General features: G+C 36.9%; 1 protein-coding gene across 1 annotated transcript in view; it reads left to right on the forward strand.

Annotated features, from left to right (window-relative positions):
* Window positions 1-14840, forward strand: part of TDRD1 (tudor domain containing 1) — a 36899-nt gene that overhangs the window by 10465 nt on the left and 11594 nt on the right. Inside the window, exons 7-18 of the mRNA XM_089898203.1 lie at window positions 153-335; window positions 848-991; window positions 1548-1716; window positions 3469-3555; window positions 4325-4492; window positions 4612-4719; window positions 5572-5742; window positions 8811-9053; window positions 9249-9251; window positions 9410-9547; window positions 12275-12385; window positions 13128-13298. Coding sequence (XP_089754329.1) covers window positions 153-335; window positions 848-991; window positions 1548-1716; window positions 3469-3555; window positions 4325-4492; window positions 4612-4719; window positions 5572-5742; window positions 8811-9053; window positions 9249-9251; window positions 9410-9547; window positions 12275-12385; window positions 13128-13298 — 1696 coding nt within the window. The remainder of the gene's footprint in view (window positions 1-152; window positions 336-847; window positions 992-1547; window positions 1717-3468; window positions 3556-4324; window positions 4493-4611; window positions 4720-5571; window positions 5743-8810; window positions 9054-9248; window positions 9252-9409; window positions 9548-12274; window positions 12386-13127; window positions 13299-14840) is intronic.

The raw sequence follows: 14840 nt of genomic DNA on the forward strand, positions 1-14840 counted from the left end.
TGAGTTTATAAGACAGCTCCAAAATACAACTGAAATTGATAAAGATTGCAAAAACTTGTCTACAGTACTTTTTGTATCTTGTTATAAAGCTTTACAAAATTAACATTTGCTTTGTTCTCAGTGAGTTACTGCAACTTTTTTGTCTTTGAAAGGGTATAGTTACTGAATTCAAACACCCAGGTGACTTTTATGTGCAGTTACATTCTTCAGAAGTTTTAGAATACATGAACCAACTGTCTGCGAGCTTAAAGGAAACATATGCAAATAAGGCACATGAAGAAGATTATATTCCTGTAAAGGGGGAAGTTTGTGTTGCCAAGTACACTGTCGATCAGGTAACCCCTAATGAAATATTTAACAAGATATTTTAATTTACTTTGGTCCTATCAGCTTGACACCAGAGCTTTTAATGATGCATTAGATGGCTTGAGGTGAGACTCTGGTCACACTGCTGTTTCTCTTCCTCAGTCAGGAGTCCACGTCTGTTTGCTTACTTCCTCCCTGCCTGAGGCCACTCCAGCTCTGCATGTAGGCTCCTCAGTTGCTGGGTACAGAGTGATTGCTAGTCCTAGAGCTTGTGTTTATTTGTGTAGCTGAGGCATTAGTGTGTCACAGAGTCCGCTGGGCTAGAATAGCCTGGGAATTGTTGTGTATATTAAAGCATCTAAAATGGACAGATTTGGGGATTTCTGAGCCAGATTCTTAGGAAATTAAGGTAACTTGTTAATAGAGTATCTCAGAACAGAACAGTAACTTTTCCTTTGCATGTTCTGTAGATTGAGAGTTTTTAAACCTAAGATTGTGAAATGCTGTTTAGAAGCAGAATACCGTTATATTTCACTTTCAGACCTGGAACAGAGTAATAATACAAGATGTTGATGTGCTGCAGAAGAAGGCACAAGTCTTATATATTGATTATGGAAATGAAGAAATAATTCCAGTAAACAGAATTCACCAACTAAACAGAAAAATTGACTTGTTTCCTCCTTGTGTAAGTCTCTTTTACTTTTTGAATTCCTAATAGCATCCCAAAGGAGCTGTTTTTAATGTTTTGATGGACATAATATTTGCGTGTTTGTTGCCATGGTTATTATAAGAAAGGACCTATTGGTGTATCTTTTACTATGTAGAGAAACAATCATGGACTTTCTTGGCTCCATTTTATTAGGCATTACTTAGTTAAGTACTGCCTCAGGTAGGAAACTTAGCATTTTTAGGGACATCTTATCAATCTGCTCTTTAAAAACAATCATTTTTATATTTATTACATTATTTGGAAGCAACTTGAATTTATGTGTAATTGAAGGATAATAACCATCCTTTGATTGATTTCTCAAGCTTAAAGTCCCAAAAGGAAAAGCATTGTGGATAGAATATCAAGAGAGACAAATAATTATTCATAAAATTGTTTATCAGATTAGTACTTGAAGATCTTTGATGAATATTCAGCATGAAATACATTGTCTTTAAAAAAATCTTTGCATAATTAATTAGAAAAAAGTCACTTTCAAATACTAATTTTTAGTAACTTGTGTAAAATCTTTCAGGCCATAAAATGCTTTGTAGCCAATGTTATCCCAGCAGAGGGGAATTGGAGCAATGATTGTATCAAAACTATTAAATCACTGTTAATGCAGCAGTACTGCTCTCTAAAGATTGTGGACATCTCAAAAGAAGTGATTTCCTTTGCTGTGGATGTTATGCTGACAAGTTCAGGTAAGATCTGAATCTTTCTTTTTTTTTTTTTTTAATTTTATTTATTTATTTATGACTGTGTTGGTCTTCGTTTCTGTGCGCGGGCTTTCTCTAGTTGTGGTGAGTGGGGGCCACTCTTCATCGCTGTGTGCGGGCCTCTCACTGTCGCGGCCTCTCTTGTTGCAGAGCACAGGCTCCAGACCTGCAGGCTCAGTAATTGTGGCTCGCGGGCCCCATTGCTCCGCAGCATGTGGGATCCTCCCAGACCAGGGCTCGAACCCGTGTCCCCTGCGTTGGCAGGCAGATTCTCAGCCACTGCGCCACCAGGGAAGCCCTGAATCTTTCTTTTTAAATGGAGCACTTAATATGTTATTTAGTGCCCACCTGTTACTCAGAGAAGAAATAGAAACATGAAGTGAGACCAAGTAAGCCCCACTCTGGAGTCATTCAGATTGTGACGGGAAATATGGCCTTGGCTCTGCTCTTGCAGTTGGCAGTTTATCAAAGACAAGGCACAAGTTTATAGAATTTGGTACATTAAAAGGCTAGATCTAGACTTATTGTGGGAAAACTCTAGTATCTTTTTAATACAGCCATTATAATATCCCTGATTTCTACTCATTTACTGGGAAAATTCAGGAATTTTTCTGTGAATTTGTCCATCCTTACCATCAGTGCTTTTTCTTTGAACAACCTTCACAGAACTGTATTTGGTTAGCATTAAGCCCATAAGCACATAGTATTTAAGTTGTGGAAATGGAAGCAGTTTGGAATCCTGTTCTTCCTTTATGGCTTTGTACATGTTTAAAAAGTGACTTCTGACAGTGTGCTTATAATTGCCTCTTGGTTTCCAAGGTATTATTACTCTTCTGTTGCTTGAGACCCATCATTGGTTGATTACTTGGTAGAAAATTCAGTTAATCCTGTTGTGAAATTGAGTATAAAATCTCTGTGTTTTGTTTCTTTGCTATGTATGTTCCATGTTGTGACTTGAGCTTTTGGATACTGTTTGAGGGAACTTGAAGTTTATGTGGCTGCTGGTTGACACTTGATTCAGCCATACTTTATGTCTGAGATGAAGTAGTCTTATGTCTTAAATTTATTTTTTCTTATAAATGGTGGTCATTCTAAGCATGCCAGTGAGGTGGTAACTAAATCTTCCATGTTATTCGTAATTTTTAAGTGAAATATTTTTATTAAATTTTTTGTTAAGCGATGATGGGGATTTTGACTCAATTTTTTCTAATAAATTTATTTTTATTTATTTTTGGCTGCATTGGGTCTTTGTTGCTGCAGGTGGGCTTCCTCTAGTTGCAGCGAGTGGGGGCTACTCTTTGTGGCGGTGCATGGGCTTCTCATTGCGGTGGCTTCTTGTTGCAGAGCACAGGCTCTAGGTGCGCGGGCTTCAGTAGTTGTGGCACACGGGCTCAGTAGTTGTGGCTTGTGGGCTCTAGAGTACATGCTCAGTAGTTGTGGTGCACAGGCTTAGTTGCTCCGCGGCATGTGGGATCTTTCTGGACCAGGGCGCGAACCCGTGTCCCCTGCATTGGCAGGCAGATTCTTAACCACTGCACCACCAGGGAAGCCCCTTGACTCAATTTTTAAAGCTGAAAATTAATAAACTATATTTTACACATAGAAACTGAACTAGTAAAAAATATGCTGGTGTAATTTTTAAATCATGTGATTGATTCATTTCTTTTGTATTTATTCTTTTCCTCTAATACTTAGTATAATATCTCAATGGAAATATGTTCTCTTAATCACTTTTAGGAAAATTCTTAGACCATGTGCTCATAGAAATGGGATATGGCTTGAAACCCAAGGGACAAAATTCTAAGAAGCAAAGTGCGGATTCAAGTGAGTATACAGATTAATATTGAACGGTGTAGTGATTTTAGTTATTGAGGAAGTTATTGTCTCTTGTCTGTATTCCTAGAGTACTGCCTATATAAAATCCCTGAAACATCAATCTTGGGTGAGACAGCTCTGCCGAACAGTTCTCAGGAGTTTTTTTGGCCATCTGGAGGAGAAAACTCAATACTTACTGGTCTAAAATTTATCACGCTTGAAATTGTAAATGATGATGCTGTCCTAGGGAGAGTGTAAAGTGAGAGAAGTGAACCTGAGCTTACAATACCAAGGGAGAAGCTGTGATGGGAGAGGTGGAAAGAGAACAGGGAAAATGTTGCCAGAATAACAGAAGAGTAAATGTTCTGGGAAGGAGTCATCAGCAATAATAAATGCTGCAAAGGGGTCCAGTGGAAGGAACAAAATCCCCCCAGCAGTATCTGCTTCACTAAGGCACTGTGGAGGTGCCTTCAGGGAGCATATTCTGTGGGCAGTATACGCCCACATAGAGAAGAGATTATAAAACGGTGGCAGGATCGCAGAGTGCAGTGGGGGCCCTGGGAAGGGCACCTGACCCAGATTTGGAGGAAAGCCTTTCACAGTGACATCATACTGAGCAGGAAATACTCAAGTTGCTGGGAGATTTGGGAATATGTTCTGGGAAAAAAGACCAGCATGTATGTATTAAGGCCTAGAAGTGTGAAAGAGCACAGGCCTGAGAAACTGGAAAATTGGATTAATGAAACCAAAAAGACTTATATTTCTGCTTTTTGATAAGGTGATCTTGAAGATGTCAGGAAAATCACAGCTGAAAACAAAATTATTATAGACAGAAGTGGCCTAATCCCCAAAGTGTTGACTTTGAGTGTAGGTGATGAGTTTTGCGGTGTGGTCGCCCACATTCAGACTCCAGAAGACTTCTTTTGTCAACGACTACAAAGTGGGCGTAAGTAAATCTTGATTTGTGTTATCAATATAACATACATCAAGAGACTCAGCATGCAGATATGCAGATAACGTGTAGACTTGTATTTCTTTAGTTTAAGATGTGATCTGTATCCACAGATAAGCTCGCTGAACTTCAGGCGTCACTTACCGCGTACTGCAGTCAAGTGTCTCCACGCTCTGATTTTTATCCAACCATTGGTGATATCTGCTGTGCTCAGTTCTCTGGTAAGGAAAAGAGAGTATTATTGAATTTTTTACTTACAATTAAGTAGCAAGAAATGAACCAGTCTTCGTTTTGCATTGATGGCTGCATTTGAAGTTTGAGTAGTGCACCAATTATGTTTTTAAGTGTATCCAATTATACTGAATCCAAGTGTGTAAGGGAGGAGGAGGATCTGTAAATGCTGTGGGGGTGGGGGTGATGGAGGTTTTTATTTTACCAGCCCTTTAGTTCTGGAGACTGATACAGACATTTGTTTATATCAGTGTGGGAATGTGGAACCTCCCAGGGTCATGTCTTGGCCAGTTTTCTTTGGAACAGCAAGAGTGTCTGGAGGCACATAGCTGTTGTGGCCCGGCCTCTGTAGCTGCACAGATGATGACCCTCTGATGACTGGGTTCAGTTCTCTGCTGAAGGGAGGACCAGTGGCCTCACAGGAGGGGAGAGACAGGTAGGCCTCCGGTAAATCTGTGGCTTGGTTAGTGGAGTCTGGTTGACTCATATTGCCAGGTATTCTAAAATTGATCAAGACCTAATGGATTCACTCACATGACCAGGACATGTTCCCTTGTCCTAATGAGTTAACTGTCCACTAGAGGGATTAAGCATTTAATAAATAAATAATGACAAGCATACAACATGAGTTACCTAGAAAGGGATGAATAAAGGTGACATTTCAGGAGTTGAAAGCTTCTGATAAGGAAAAGTAGGAATGGTGAATAAGCATGCATAGTTCAGTAAAGCTTGATGTTACATGAAAATAGAATCTACAAATGACCATCTAAATTGAGGAGGAAAAATTTTTGTTTATATCTACATTGGAAAATCATTTCAGATTGAGTCTCTCCTATTTTTAGAGGATGACCAGTGGTACCGTGCCTCTGTTTTGGCTTATGCTTCTGAGGAATCTGTACTGGTCGGATATGTAGACTATGGAAACTTTGAAATCCTTAGTTTGACAAGACTTTGCCCCATAACTCCGAAGTTGTTGGAATTGCCAATGCAAGCTATTAAGTGTGTGCTGGCAGGTATGTAATTTTTATAGTTCCTGTATTCTTAAAATATTGAAACCTAAAGTTAAGAGCATTAGAGTTGAAATTAAACTAGTGAGTAGATCAGTGAATGTGTTTAGCTATAACTTACCTCAGTACAAAAACAATCCTTAATGGAACATTTAGGAAATACAGATGACTATTTTGCTATCTGTAATAAAATGAAGTTGAATGTACCTGTGTTTATGAAGTTGAGTACTCTTTCTTGTTATTTATAGATCCTGCATTATCAATACATATCACAGAAGCCTGTCAATTGCATGAATTAGGGGGAAACTGCTTTTGAAAGCAAGAACATTAACGATCATATGCTTAGAAATCACTGTATATGTAACATGTCCCGCTAGGAGCAGGAGCTTCTTTCCAGTGTAAAAGATTAGCTTCTGCAACTTTTCATTCACATGCACCATAATTTAACTAGTATCCAGTTATCAGAAGGATATTTCCAAGATTCTGCTACTAGCAGTGTTCTTTTAACTACATTTTTTAGCCTATCCAAGATCATATCCTTAGGAAGAGGTACAAACTACTGTGTATAAAATAAGTAAGCTATAGGGATGTATAGTACAGCACAGGGAATATAACCAGTATTTTATAATAACTTTAAGTGGAGCATAATCTGTAATCTATAAAAATACTGAATCACTGCATTGTACACCTGAAACTAATACAGTATTGTAAATCAAATATACTTCAATTAAAAATTAATGATCTTTTTAAAAAAACTAATTTTTTTAGTTCCTTGGGATAGGTTGCAAAACGCACTTACATTTGCAAAAATACCACCTTAGGTGGAATGGAGGTGTCAGTGGGTATGCTTTTCATGTTTGTGATACACATTATGATTGTCCCCTAGAAAAGGTAGAACTAGTTTACACACCTACCAGAAACGTAGTAGGGAGTCAGTTCCTTGACACATTGGTGTACCAAATATTGGGTGGGCCAAAAGCTTCGTTTGGTTTTTTCCGTAAGATGGCTCTAGTAGCACTTAGTTTTCTTTAACTTCACTGCAAACAGTTTTGTTAGATTGTATGTGACAGCTGTCATATCAGCGTGCATTTAAAAAAAGACATCAAAATTGGTGAATTTTTGTGTAGCCGTTTTAATATTGAAGGTGGAAGAAAAACAACTTTTTTGGCATATTATGCTTTATTCTTTCAAGAAAGGTAAAAATGCAACTGAAATGCACAAAAAGATTTGTGGAGAAGGTGCTGTGACTGATTAAATGTGTCAAAAGTGGTTAGTGAACTTTCGTGCTGGAGATTTCTCTCTGGACGATGCTCCACGGTTGGGTAGACCAGTTGAAGTTGATAGCGGTCAAATCAAAAAACAATAATTGAGGACAATCAACGTTATACCACGCGGGAGAGAGCTGACATACTCAAAATACCCAAATTGAGTGCTGAAAATCATTTGCACCAGCTTGGTTATGTGAATCGCTTTGATGTTTGGGTTCCACATAAGTTAAGCGAAAAAAACCTTCTTGACCATATTTCCGCATTCAATTCTTTACTGAAACGTAATGAAAACGTTCCGTTTTTAAAACAAATTGTGACGGGCGATGAAAAGTGGATACTGTACAATAATGTGGAACGGAAGAAATCATGGGGCAAGCGAAATGAACCACCACTAACCACACCAAAGGCCAGTCTTCATCCAAAGAAGGTGATGTTGTGTACGTGGTGGGATTGGAAGGGAGTCCTGTATCAGGAGCTCCTTCCGGAAAACCAAAGGATTAATTCCAACAAGTACTGCTGCCAGTTAGACCAATTGAAAGCAGCACTCGACGAACAGCATCCAGAATTACTCAACGGAAAACGCATAATCTTCCATCAGGATACGCAAGACCACATGTTTCTTTGATGACCAGTTAAAAACTGTTAACAGCTTGCCTGGGAAGTTCCGGTTCATCTGCTGTATTCACCAGATATTGCACCTTCAGATTTCCATTTATTTCGGTATTTACAAAATTCTCTTAATGGAAAAAATGTCAATTCCCTGGAAGACTGTAAAAGGTACCTGGAACAGTTCTTTGCTCAAAAAGATAGAAAGTTTTGGGAAGATGGAATTATGAAGTTGCCTGAAAAATGACAGAAGGTGTGGAACAAAAGGGTGAATATGTTGTTCAATAAAGGTCTTAAGTGAAAATGAAAAATGTCTTTTATTTTAAAAACTGAAGGTACTTTTGTCCTGCCCAATAGATATTTCTGTATTGTTTCATCTTGGCCAATTTTGATAAGCTAAAAACTAAATCATTTTAATTTGCTTCATTACCAGTGAGACTGGATGTTTTTTCATAAGTTACTTGGCTCTTAATTTTATGAAATGACTTGGTATAACTTTGGGGTTGTTGATTTGTAAGTGCCCTTTCAGTAAACGCTACAGATGTTTCAGACGTCAGTATTAGTGACCGGTGTTTCTTCCTGGATTGTTTGATACTTTTGTTTTTGATTTTCTTAACAACCTTATTGACATATTTATATACCATAAAAGTCACTGTTTTAGGGAATTCTCTGGCAGTCCAGTGGTTAAGACTCTGCTCTTTCACTGCCAAGGACGTGGGTTTGATCCCTGGTTGGGGAACTAAGATCCTGCAAGCCGCACAGCACAGCCAAAAAAAACAGTGTTTTAGGTATACAATTCAGTGATTTTTAGTAATTTACCGAGTTGTACAGCCATCACCATAATCCAGTTTTGGAATATTTCCATTACCCCCCTGAGATCTCTTGTGCCCATTTATATATAGTTAATCCTAGCTTCCTAGGCAACCATTAATCTACTTTCGGTCTTCTAGATTTGCCTCTTTGGACATTTCGTATCAATGGATTTATGATGGTTTGTTTACATAGAAATATAGAAGCGTTTTACAGAGTTTTTCTTTATAATTTTGCCTTCATTTTCGTGTTTAGAAAATCCTTCTCAGATGGGACTTTCTGGTTCCACTGTTTGTCATAGAGTCCTTAAGTTTGTGGAAATTAGGAGCTGAATTTGTAAAGGCTTGCAATAAGAAATATTTTAACATTCTTTTAAAAATTCTTTGTTAGGAGTAAAGCCATCATTAGGAATTTGGACTCCAGAAGCTATTTATCTGATGAGAAAAATTGTACAGAACAAAATGATCACAGTGAAAGTGGTGGACCAGTTGGAAAACAGTTCCCTGGTGGAACTTATGGATAGGTCTGTGATGCCCCACATCAGTGTCACCAGAGTGCTCATCGATGCAGGCTTTGCCGTGGGGGACAAGGGGGTAGTGACAGTTAAGCCCAGTGACATGAAAGAAGCCAGTGGTAAGTAAATTGTCCACCAGATAATGTCCGTGCTGGAATTCAGGTGGCTTTGTGAATGTATGGGTTCTCATACTTTAAACAAGAATTGATGTTGAGTACCTTTTGTCCTTTTAAATCAAGCATTCATCTAAAGAGTGTGTTTGGGTCACTGGCAGCTGAAGGTCGATCAGAAATGTGAATTTGGAATTCAGTGAGGTAGTAATGGTTAATTCTCATACTAATTAACTTTCCTGCAAAGTCACTAAGAAAGTCATTGGACATTCAGTTCTTCAAAAGCAGACTCTTTATCTAGCAGCCCTGCCTCCAACTCCCTGCTCTGGCCATTTGTTTTGCAAATCGTCCATTTATTTTCACAGTTCCCTCGGGTGTAGAAGCAGAAATCAGTCTGTTGGAGTGGACGTGGGTTGAACTTGCTGTTGATCAGACAGTAGATGTTGTGGTCTGTGTGATGTATAGTCCTGGAGAATTTTACTGCCATGTGCTTAAAGAGGATGGTAAGTTGACTCTTACTTATTTCTTTTTACAGTACACTGGCATAGATAATAGGTCAAGATAAGTTTGTTATTGGGTGGTGAAACTGTTCTCTTTCCAGTAAAGGCCAAGTGGGTATTTGTACTTTCAAGAAAGATTTGGTTTTACTTGGTTGCCTTTTATTCCATTGTAAGACATTATTTTCTGTTTTCAATAGTCTCTGTTTAAACCAGCTTAGATTTCACAGAATGTCTCCTAAATTCATTTTTGAAAAATTTTAATTGTTGATCTCATTGACGTATGACATACATACAGATAAGTGCACAAATACGAGTGCAGCATAACAAATTATTACAAAGTCAAAACCTTGTATAACCAACCTCTGGTTACCAGTAACCCGGAAGTTTCCTTCATGTCTGCTGACAATCACTGCCACTTCTTTCTTTCAGAAGTAAATATGATCGTGCCTTCTAATAATAGCATAGATTAGTTTTTCCCATTATGAACTTTATATAAATGGAATCATACAATATGTACTCTTCTGTGCCTTGTTGCTTTTTTTTTTCACATTTGTGAGTTTGGACCATCATTTTCACGTGTGACTGTAGCTCGTTTTTTGTTGCTGCATAGTGATCCGTTGTGTGAATGTACTGCAATTTACTGTTCCTTTCTACTCTTGGACATTTGGGTTATTTCTAGTTCTGAGCTATAAAATGTTGGTAAGAATATTCTCATACAGATTTAGCGCACATGCATTTCCATTGAACATGTACCTAGGAATGAAATTAGTGGCCAAATCTTAAAGGGTATGTGTGTTTTCAGCTCTGATCAATGAATGCTAAAAAGTTTCCAAAGTGATCATGGCAGTTGTTGGTTTGAGAATTCTAGTTGCTCCACATCCTCACAAACACTTTGTATTTTCCGTGTTTTTCCCTTGAGCCATTCTGGTGAGCATCATTGATTTTAACCTCTCTAAGTTTTGGGTTTTCTCTCTGTCAAATAAGGATGTTACCCTAGATAACTAAGTTCCTGACTGGCTCGCAACTTGTGAGATTTGTCATCCCTTCATACAGAATCATCTGGTAGATAGGCTACTATTTTAAAATATTTGCCACTTATTTTCATAAGTGATTGTACAAGCATATGGTACAAATTTTAAAGTTACAAAAGAGAATATAGTGAAAAGTTAAGTTTCCCAGTTCCTCTTCTCAGATTTCTAAATATCCTTCCAGTTCCTTTTCTCAATGTTAATATCTTTCCAAAGTTGCTCTATACATATGCTTGTATGAATATATATATTCCTTTTTATGTAGGCATAAATGGTAAAATAAATAATATTTGCACTTTGCCTTTTTCTCCCACTCTGTCTAGGATATCAGTTCACATAGTATTTCCTCCGTTCTTTTTAAAATATACTTTTAATTTTGGAATAATTTTAGATTTACAGAAAAGTTGCCAAGATAGTACAGAGAGTTCCTGTATACCCCTGGTTTTCTCTATAGTACCACAATTATGTAAGATGTTAACATTTGTTACAACTTAAGAGACCCACGTTGGTAAATGTCTATGAACTAACCTCCAGACTTTATCTGGGTTTCGCTAGATGTCTTTTCCATTTCTGGTAATGGCCTTTTTCTGTTCCAGGGTACGTACACATCACTGTGCGTCCTCATTCCTTTTCATGGTTACATGGTATTCCTCTGGGTGGGTTTACCCTAATTTAGTTAACCTAGGTACAGCTACAGTTAAAGGATTCCTGTGTACAAGCATTTATCACTAAAAACAATTCTTGTAATCTGTGATTTTATTCTGAGACTATATCCTTGAGACAAATTCCTAGAATTGTACAATAGTTATTAAGTCAAAGGGTATGTGTGCTTGGGCTCTTGAGAGAGTGCCCTCAAGAGGTCATCCAGGCTGATTTCCACCATCAGTGTATGAAAGTGCCCTCTCCCACACCATTTCCTGCAGTGTGTCCTTAAACTTTCTTATTTTGACTAATCTGAAAGGTGACAATTCTAACTCGATACAACTTAATTTCCATTTCTGTGAATGGGTCTTTGCCACATATTTAAAAGATATTTTTCTTTTACTTTTATAGTGTTCAGATCCCTTTACTTGGAATTTTAAAGCTCTCCACGGTCTGTATCTTTCCAAGCACATCTCTGGTGTTCTTCTTCAGTGATTCACCTTTCCATTCCTCTTCTCTGCCAGACTGCTCCCAGCAAGTGTTTTTTTGGCTGCTTAATTTGGTACTTTGCCTCAGAGCCGTTTCTTTTTCTGGAATTACCCTCTCCTTTTCTAGCAAACAAGTCATACTTCAGATTTCTCTATGAAGCCTTTAGTGCACAGAGCTCACCTCTCTGAAAGTCCTTAGCAGACACTATCTGTGCCAACCATTTAGTAATTACATATACTCCTTCAGGACAGCTTATATGTAACTTCCTTTCTTGTGCACTGTTTCCTGGTCCACATGCAAAGCTCATGCTCTAGCATACTGACAACAATGCCATCATCATGGCTCTGTGCCCAGTAAATTGTTGGTATGGGGTTTACTGAGAGTATTAACTAAATAATGACTTATTTGCCCAATTTCTTAATAAGGAGAAGGGAGAGGTATTTGGTGTACTTTATAGTTGCTTGGGGATATGCCTGGGTTTTTATGATCAAAACACTTTCCAACTTTAAATGAAAATCTGTTACTCTGCATGTTTTTAAAATATTAAACACTATGTGTATTGTGTTTTCAGCTCTAAAGAAACTCAGTGACTTGAACAAATTGGTAGCAGAATATTGCCAGCAGAAGTTGCCTAATAATTTTAAGGCAGAAGTAGGGCAGCCTTGTTGTGCTTTTTTTGTAGGTAAGTTGCAGTTGGCACAATACTGACTATATTAGAATCTTTTATTTCTTGACTTTCAAACCTCATTTTTAGTGTATTTTCTTCCTGATGTTTAAGCGGATATTTTTCATAATCAAAATTAAGTGAATGCTTAAAATACCGTGGTTTTTTTTGTTCTTCTCTCTTTGTAACAAGGAGCCTCCAAATGATACATTCTTACCTAACTTTGTCAAATGCTTTTCTTTCCAGAATTTCTGATAATATTAAAAGCTAGAGAGTGGGAAACCTGTTCACTGCAGATTCATTGTTTCTTCTGGTCACCCTGTGCATGTTTATTTTGAAAATATGTTTGATGAAACACCTTAATTTCATTGCATGTTTTTCTGTTTATTTTTTCTATTATTTACCAAGTAACAAGTGAAACAATCTCATTAGTGGTGAGAATATTATAAGTCTTCCAGTTTGACAAATATCAAGTTTATTAAGTCTTTACTTCACTTAATATTCTGCTTATTGGTTAGGTTATGAGTGAAATCTTTATAGTAGATGTAAAAGTGTGATGCTATAAAAACTTTGGTGATATTCTAAGAATGAATTTTGAGAATCCTCCTTCTAGGGATTTCTGAATTAAAAACTAAAGGTGTTGTCTGGTAAGAGAAATATATTAGCTACTTTAGACAAAGAATGGTCTTTTTCAAGATAAAAATTTCAAACCTTAATAGAAGGGAAATATTCCATGTTACAAATTTTGTGTTAAATCTAGGTGATGGTAATTGGTATCGTGCTTTAGTCAAGGAAATCTTATCAAATGGAAACGTTCAAGTACAGTTTGTGGATTATGGAAACATTGAAGAAGTTACTGCAGATGAACTCCAAATGATCCCATCCAAATTTTTAAAACTTCCATTTCAGGGGATACAGTGCTGGCTAGTAGGTATGGTGCAGAGTAAGAAATTTTCTCGACTGTCTTCTAATACTTAGAGTACATAAATTTCTCAGTATTAATATATTTATAATTTTAATATTTTGTGTAAGTTATTTTCTGTTTCATATTATAAAATTTAGAAACATATATTTAAAGATACTGGCCAAAATGTTCAGTGTTGATGTCAAAGTAAGGAAGCAGCTGCTTTTCTATACTTATGATAGGAGTGAAAACCGATGCTTTCTTTTGGAGACATTTTGTAGGATTCATTAAGAGCCTCAAATATTCTTACCGTTTGTCTTAGCAAGTTTACTTCTAATAATTCATCCTAAAGAAATAATCATGTTATTTCACAAAGTTCACCTACATGGAAATTCATTACACTGCTGTTAATAATAGCAAAACAACCTAAATAGCCAATAGTAGAGGCTTGGTTAAATGAGGATCCATATAATGGGTAGTGGTAGTACCTATTTCATAGGTTTGTTGTGAAGATTCTTAAATTAATGTTTAGATCAGGGTCTGTCTGGCACTCAAAGTTCTATTAAGTGTTCGTTCTTATTACGCAGTCGTTAAAATGTTAAGTATGTGTTGATGTGAAGACTAGTTCATGATTTAAGTGAAGGAAGCAAGTTATGAAAGAGATGGCAGGATGGCATTGTGATTAAGAGGACAGATTAGAAGCAGCTCTGCTGCCCACTAGCTGTGAGACCTTAGGTAAACTGTTTAAACTCTATGCTTCCTTTTCCTCATCTGGAAAATAACGGTACCTTCCTCAAAAAGGCATTAAGGATAAAAGAGATACAATGCATAAAGCACTGAATAGTGCCTAACATTATAACTATTTTTATTATTATAAAAATTTCTTTATAAAAGAATTATGAGTATATATGTGCATGTGTGTATTTCCATATGCACATAAAGATTATGAAAGCTTGGATACCAAAATGTTAATAGTGATCATGTCTAGAAGCATTAGATGCTTTTTATTTTTCCTTTTGCCTGTTTAATTTCTACTTATTTTACACTAAGTATGTTCTGGATTATTGTTTTTAATCACCATGTTTTATATCACTGTTTCTTAAAATATGACCCCTCCACCCCACAGCCAGTAGTATCAACATGAGAACTTGTTAAAAATGCAGATTCTTAGTCCCCATCCAAGACCTACTACTAAATTGGAAACTCTAGGGTGGGGCCCCAAAATCTGTTTTCACAAGCCCTCTACATAATACATATGCACACTCACATTTGAGAACCACTGTTACGAAAATAAGGGTATGAGCCAAAGTTATCCCAGAAAGATAATTTTTGGTTAAATAATTAAATATGATATTTTGAAATTATCATTGGAAGACTGTTCACAAAGGTGCAAGTGTAGGTTTAACATCTTTTACCAGAATAGTTGATAACTCATCATTGTGTATGTAACCATAGTGGCTTCTAAAAGAAATAATAATTCTATTTTTGCCTATTGGGAAAAATGCCAGGTGAAGATAAGTTAGTGAGGAAAGTGAAGAAGGATCCTGAGCCTCCTAAAACAGTAGTATA

This window comes from Delphinapterus leucas, chromosome 16 (genome assembly GCF_059928025.1).
Source record: "Delphinapterus leucas isolate spDelLeu-1000000601 "Yukka" chromosome 16, BTC_Dleu_Yukka2, whole genome shotgun sequence".
NCBI classification, from domain to species: Eukaryota; Metazoa; Chordata; class Mammalia; order Artiodactyla; family Monodontidae; genus Delphinapterus; species Delphinapterus leucas.